This window comes from Diadema antillarum, unplaced genomic scaffold, assembly GCF_040938485.1.
Source record: "Diadema antillarum isolate AM-2024a unplaced genomic scaffold, OU_Dant_1.0 scf00000122, whole genome shotgun sequence".
Taxonomy (NCBI): Eukaryota; Metazoa; Echinodermata; class Echinoidea; order Diadematoida; family Diadematidae; genus Diadema; species Diadema antillarum.
Genome location: NW_027271011.1, coordinates 640,782 through 648,360, shown reverse-complemented (window position 1 = coordinate 648,360; position 7,579 = coordinate 640,782). Strand labels below are relative to the sequence as shown.

Genomic DNA, 7,579 nt, shown 5'->3' with positions numbered 1-7,579 from the left:
TTCATGTTTCATTTTGGGGAAAATGTACGCAAAAATAGATGAAATAAAGAAAAAGTCTATTTCAAAATTCCTCCGTGCAAGGTAAGTATAATACTGCTCATTCAGATGCTCTCCACAGGAGAGGAAGTGAAGCCTGAAGCTGTTCTTCGCTCGGCAATTATTCATCGAGATAACTTCAAATGTTGCAATGTCATCAGCGAATAATGTCTATCTAGGTAGTTGGAGATTGATGCTCTTTCGGTAATTGCTGTATTTCACAAACCTTCCACGTACTCAACCAGCATTGTGCAAAGATGCATATAAAATCCATTGTCTATCATTTGATATTCTAACATTTTGAATAGTGCGTATACCGTCAAGGATATGCCGAATCTTTAGTGTCATACATAATACTGAGTATGTTCTACATTAGAAGTCTTCCGAGCCGGAGAACACCAAGAATATCTTATTAATCTTTGCATTAGGGGATATTGGGACCAACCTGCCCACTGTGTCTAAGTATAAGGAGTGAAATTTTCTATTTCATATATAACGTGCTGATAAGACATATGTCACGCACAACGATTAAAGTGTTTGTGATATTATTCGTATCTTATATTGGCAAGTGGCTGCAAAGAAAATATCTGGAATGTACATGGCATGCAGCAGCTAGAAAGTGAATTTGTTCTACATGTATTTGTCGTGACCTGGAAGTATAGCGTACACTGCTCTATTTTGTATCACGCTTACAAACTTTCTGATTCGGCGGTGTCACAATGGAAAACATCCACGGTAGCTCGCTAGATTGATATTCAACAGGAACACTTGGAACGAAGTTTGGTCATATATATCTATCTATATATATATATATATATATACATATATATATATATATATATATATATATATATATATAATATATACAGCCAAGTATATAAGTGTGCGCATTGATTGTGTTCATTATATTTCTCCTTTCCGTATTAATATCTAAACTTTTTTTTGAAGGTAGGGACTATTATTATAGGTTCATCTTTTTACAACGTGTTTTTGTGTATCTTTTATTACCAATAATAAACGATTTATCAGAGTTCAGGCGTTAAAGAGTTTGTGACTTATTCCCTCTGACAATCCTTGGGATCAACCAATAGCGATGTACATACAACTATGATGACACGTGCTCCACAACGTTTCATTAACGCTCTAATGTGCGTGTAGATTCCTACTCATTCTTTTTTTTTTTTGAAAAGCATGTGTATGTTCATGCTCTTTGAAAGATGCTGTGCCGAGATATCATGAAAATCACATTTTTCTCCTTACAAACCACGTGACAAACCCGCTGTAGGATTTTATCTCTTTTAGTACATACTATCCTTTCTGTCCTGATCTTTCAGGAAATATTCTTTTTTTATTCTACTACATATGCAAATTGTACGGATATGTGACCTACGCGTGGAATGCCGTCTGATCGAGATCGAGTGTTTACAAGATGCCAAAGTTGGGAAAGAAACATCGAACAGGGAGAGAGTATGGAGAGAGCAGAGATATAATATGGAGGGACAGATCTCACTTTTTTTTTATAACCTCGTCCTTCATAGCTGGGATGAGTCCCTTGAGGAACGTTATATCTAGGAGCTCATCCACCTCAAGGGTATCTGGATACTCCTTAAGAGCCCACTTGAGGTACGTCTCGAACTCGTTCCAATCCACCATGCCGTCCGAGTCCATGTCGATGGCGGCCCACGCCTTCTTTGTGTCCGAGCAGCGGTAGCAGGAGAAGTAAGGCGCCATGAAGCCGTTGTAGAAGGTGTCGAACTGGAGCATGTCGTCGCCCTGCACCTCGTCCCGGTGGTCCCACTCGTCCCACCTCTCCCGTACCTCTTGCAAGAGACGCTTGGCGTTGGGTGCCTTCAGCTCGAACTTTGAGATAACATCGCTCATGCGCTCGGTGAGGCTCCCGCCGGCCCGATCGAACAGCATGGCCAGGCCAACGGAACTCATGTACTCCTCCCTCCTGCCATAGCAACAAGAGACAGAGTTCATCGTACTTTCATTGCATTACGTAATATCACTCTCTACTCGTCGGCCTTTAGAGCAATAACAGGAGAAGCGAAACATTAACGGGACATTGGAACACAATCATGGTTCATATTCACTTACTTCAGTGAGCTATATATGGCACTGGAACATGAAAGTGGAAGTTACTTAAAGGGACATTACAGACGATTTTCATAATTTCACATCATGTACTAGTAGTACGTAAATCGACAACTCCATGTATAGATTTGTGGAATTTATTGTGGTTCTTGAGCAGAGAAACAATACTTTGAAAAACCTTAAACAAATAACACTGAACAAGGATGATGACATGTAGGAGGTTCACATATTTCAGAAATGTAGCAGTGTAATTTCATTACAATACCGCTTGCTTACGAGTTCACCTGTGTATAATCTATGCATGCCTTCTTCTTTTGTTCTGCTTCCATGAGCCCCAACTAATGCATTCTTATGGTGACTCTGCCCTGTCATCATCCTTGTTCAGTGCAATTTGTTCTAAATTGTGAAAATATTCTTATTATTCATCCCAATTATCACAAATTCTGAAAGTCTGTCCTCAGTACTGTATAACTAATTCATAGTTGTTCAAATGTAAAAATCTGAAAATCATCCGGAGGTCTCCTTTAAGGTCACAAAAATTTCAAATATACTCAATATCTCGTAAAGGTAACGAAACTGGAAAGTAGACGGAGAGCAGTATCACTAGCTCCAATTTCTGACTGGAGTTTAGAGATGTTTAAAATCTTATAAGTATATTAGCGAGACATCAGGAAGTGAGTAGGCGGATACTATTACAAAGAGTGCAGAAATGTGTTAAAGCACGTATTAATCGATGTGACGTACATCACACCATGGAGATACGACATGACTAGTACCTCCTTGGTCAAGTATTATACAGACTCACACACACATAAACACACACACACACACAACACACACACACACACACACACACACACGCACACACACACACAGAGGAAAAGAATAATATTGAGGGGGGGGGGGGGTCATGTATACCGCAATGTGTCATATTGTGATTTTGTCAGCGAGAGGGGAGACGTCTTTGAGGGTTTTCTTGGACGAAATGGTAGGGAATTCCAAGATAAGCAAATGCTGTGTAGAACGATTGCATAAAATTGCATTTCTGCTCTTTCTTTTCTAAAGCCTTTCTGTTTTTGTGTACATGTGGTTAAAAGAGAATCATGAAAACTCTTTCTGTAGGAATGCTTAATGCCATGCTACAATCTTATTGTGAAGACAACTCTAATAGCTTTAATTTTCATGGCCTGCCATGCATGGTTAGATCATTCCATTTAAGGTAATTGCTTTTAAAGGGCACAGCACTTTGAGAGGAAAACATGGAAAAGCTGTCAGTCATTTAATGTGTAACATGTTTAAATGTTAAATGTAAACATCAATGTAGGATTTTCATTAGCCACGTTATCAGGATAATTCGAGAAATCTATTGCTGGCTTTTTTTCTGTTCTGATGATATTTCATGTATTTATCAGATTGGCAGTTATGTATATGTACACTTTCCTTTGGCTGTGTACACAGACAACATAAATTTTACTGGATTCATGTAGTGGACTATGTGCAGATGAAAGCTTGCTCGAGATGAAACGTTGTCACCAGAATTAAGCAAAGCTATAAAAAAGATGAAATCTATCTACAGAATTGACAAAGTACTGCTTTAATCAATCAGATAATCAATGAACTACATATCTCAATATCATGCAAGAGCCCCCTCTTTGATACATTTTAAGCATAAGTTTAAATGATAACAACGTTTGAGACTTTTAAATAATATCGCTTGAGTTAATGTAGTATTGCCTACATGGGGGTATTTTTTTTTTGTCAATAGGGCCCATCTACATATTTCCACAAACAACAACGACAACACAACAATATTTGTGTGGACCGCGCCATTCTGAATGCAGTATAATGTCCGATATTGTTATATATAACAACATAGACAACGTGTCTTTTGTGTGTTATCTATAACATTCAGCATGTAGTAAATTTCAATTGATTATCTGTTAGAATGTTACTTTTCTGTTTATGTAATATCGAAATGTTTATGTATATTGTTATATATGTATGTACCTGTATTGTCAAACCATGTGAAAACTGAATGTCCTTGTTGGACAGTAAATCAAATCAATCAATAACACAATGCTAGAAGTCACGGAGCAGGAACTGGGGAAAGGGGGCCGCTGTTACCATGGTAACGTACCTTCCGGTCCGAAGATCCTCCAGAATAAGTGCCTTCATCTTTTGGGCGAGATCCAGGGTGAACTGTGGATCCTCCCCGAAGAGATTGACGAGTTTCTCCTGGATCATCTCCTTGCTCGCCATCGTGGTGATCCTCACGGGGGCCTTCTCGCCGAAGAAGCTGGCCAAGTCGAAATCCTCGGGCTTGAGGTCGAAGACGAAGTCGACCGCCCTGGCGCCGAAGACCGGCTGCTTGATGTGCGGATCTTTCCCCGTGGAGATCCTGGTGACATTGATGGCGGCCTTCCGCAGGTAGGAACAGTTGTATTTCTTGAGGACCTTCTTGTTACCGAGGCGGATGAGGTTAAGGAGGGTGACGCATGATGGGGCGTTACCCATGGATGCCCCCTCTGCGCAAACGCTAGCCCATATGCCATCGGCTCCGTCCATCAAAACCTAGTATGCAATATAAAGTTTTAATTTCTATCACAGACATAGCCAGCTAACATTGTTGTCATCAGAATATAGAAGTAAACAATTTCAACTTTGTTAAAGGCATAATTTACCATTTGCAGATGAAACAAAACACAGCATTAGTGCTTTAAAACAGTTCTAAAATGTGAGTTTGGGATAGAAACAACCACTGTAAAAATTTGAACACGTATAATCAATGTTAAGTATTGTTAAATACACAAAATGTGAACGATACTTATGATAAAAATGTTGCAAGACTAAACCGTCTACAGTTATGTTTTAATGAGAAAAATACTGATATCTCCCTATATTTTAGGCTTTATTGCAAAAATTCTATATTGTAGGATGTTTTGTGATACAGCAGATCTACACATATACATCAAATGTGATATCTTGAAATCTTTTTAAATCACTGTTCCCAAAGGTAAACAGGACCTTTAATCAATGGCATTGAAATACTTTAGCAAATGTCACTTTCTATACAGTAACTCTGAACAGTATTGCAGACGTAAATGTCTTTATATGGATTTGAAATAAGTGTGTTTTTTTTTTTTCTAATCATGATTTGATTTAAAAAGACAAAAAGTTTGGCAGGGAAACATAATAACAATATTCTTTTATAGTTTGTTACAATGTTTTTGTTTTAATCATCACTCTATTGACAAACAGGTGCCTTCTAACATTTTGGGTGAATATCTTTTCTAAAAAGGAGTTACACAATAGTCTATCCCAAAGTACCACAGAGGCAGACTTTCATAAACTGAAATGCCATGACATGAACTGTGTTCTTAAAATGATATGGTCTCTAGGCACCTGTATCAAGTTGTTTTGTACAATGATATTCGTTGAAGAGGCATGTTTGTTAAATCTAATGAGCCCACAAGTGTGATGGTTAGTTGACTTATTTTTCCTCCAAAATACATGAAAAGAAATGTTGGTGTAATATGCATGTATACAAGTAAGAAATAAATGACGACGTAAAATTTGCCTAACAAGTCAACGATAAATCGTCAATGTATTAGAAAAATACCATCGATTTCTAAGCTACTTTGAATTACAAGATCCTATTAATTGTACTTCATGCCCTCTTACTTGCAGAGCTGTGGCATCACAGTAACCAAATTTCTCGTGGACATGAACGAGCAGGTGTCCGTTCCAGTCGTTCTGGGTCATGACCTTCCGGATATACTTTGCCCACATGCCGCACTCTTCCGGTAGGGACTTCCCCCTCGGTTCCTCGAACATCATGCCGAAGGGACGGCGTTCGGGCGGCAGGGTGGCCAGAAACTTCGTCACCTCGAAGACGCGTTCGGGGTGATCCGGCATCACGTCGGGTAAGTCTCGGAAGCTGAACATCACCTTGGCCTTCGGGCTCAGGTTCTCGAAACACCAGTTGTTCCACTTACTGAGCAGTTGACACATGTTGGCCACGGAAAATTTGTCGAAGTCGTACACGCCGTCACCCAGGTCCACTTCGAAGATGACACTGTAGAGACCAGCAGGCTTGAGTTTTCGAATACCCACAGGAACTTTCACACAGTCTGGTACTTTGTCTTTGACACCTGTTCGTTGCAAGAGAATGATTCTTAGCAATGGTTTTCGTACACATCATGCGTCTACTACATTTAGAATGCAGCTAAGTCTTTGCGTTTATTATAAATAGTTCATTGAAATTTTCGAACTTTAATATGCCGTGATAACTATCAAAACGTAACCTTACAATTTATAATCTACAACACTAGAAGGTTTGTCATTATACGACCACTCTGAATCAAATATTTAATTTTCATGCAATACATGATACATCCTGGAAGATTCCGTTTGTTCGGTGGATGACCTTTCATCAAATTTCAAAATTTTGTTTTGCATAATAATCCTAACCACTTCCCGCTCTTACGACCATCATGGTGGAATCTGAAGGATACCTTCCGTGATCTCGGAGAAAGCCCAGAGGCCGTCTGGATCCTCCCCCTTTTCTTTCAGCTGCATGATGAAGATGTCATCCACGCGGGTCATGTGGGAGAAAGAGGCCACGATGGTATTCTTGAAGCCGCATTTCTTCACCTCGTTGTAGATCTCCCACTTGCTCTCGATGGTGTGCCCCTTCAGCTGCCCCACGGTGCTCTCTCGGATCGAGTTGTCAAGCACGAAGATGTCCAGGTCTCGGAGGACCTGGTACTTCTCCAGGGCTTTGTTGACATCCCGTTGATATGACTTGACGAGATGTTCAGTTTTCGGCGCCTTTTTGTTAAAGACACTGCAACAACAATTACGAAAGTATGATTTCAAAAGCGACTTGGGATAATATTCAACCAAATTGTCAACAATGTCACCGCATTTCTTTGTGCCATGGTAAAGATTAGTTGTTGTTTTTCCGTGGTTGTATAGTATCTATTTTTGTATTCAAGCTTTGAAAGAAATGTGTCCAAGTTAACCACGAGACGGGTACAATTCTGAACAAAACTTTAAACTGTCAAGGAACTAGCACCGTTTATACTGCTAGTAACTGTACGGCACTCATTCATTGGCATTTTTCGCTTACAAAATCTTGACCATCTCGATGTTAAATTTACCTAATAATCTATTTGAAAACGGCGATTATATATATACATATATATATATATATATATATATGTAATTTGTATTTCAGAATGGGTCAATAAAGCTGTGATGTTTTCACATATGGTATAGTATGGTCAAGGAGTCATCAGACACGCTCTATAACTCCTTGGTATAGTTAACAGCACTCTCAGAAGTACACATTGTGACTGAATGTATACCAACCTAGTCTACTTTTCTATTCATCTCTGCGCAACAGTCAGACTGTCATGTATGCGCTGAAGCTACTCAATAGGAT

At 39.2% G+C, this 7,579-nt stretch overlaps 1 protein-coding gene across 1 annotated transcript; it reads right to left on the bottom strand.

Moving 5' to 3' along the window:
- Positions 1-1,542: 1,542 nt before the first annotated feature.
- On the bottom strand, positions 1,543-7,278 carry LOC139720128 (uncharacterized). The gene is made up of 5 exons (XM_071631500.1): positions 7,265-7,278; positions 6,648-6,979; positions 5,815-6,284; positions 4,271-4,704; positions 1,543-1,990 (listed from the first exon to the last, which is right to left on the bottom strand). Exons 1-5 carry the CDS (start codon positions 7,276-7,278, stop codon positions 1,543-1,545), a joined length of 1,698 nt encoding a protein of 565 aa, XP_071487601.1.
- Between the last annotated feature and the right edge of the window lie 301 nt (positions 7,279-7,579).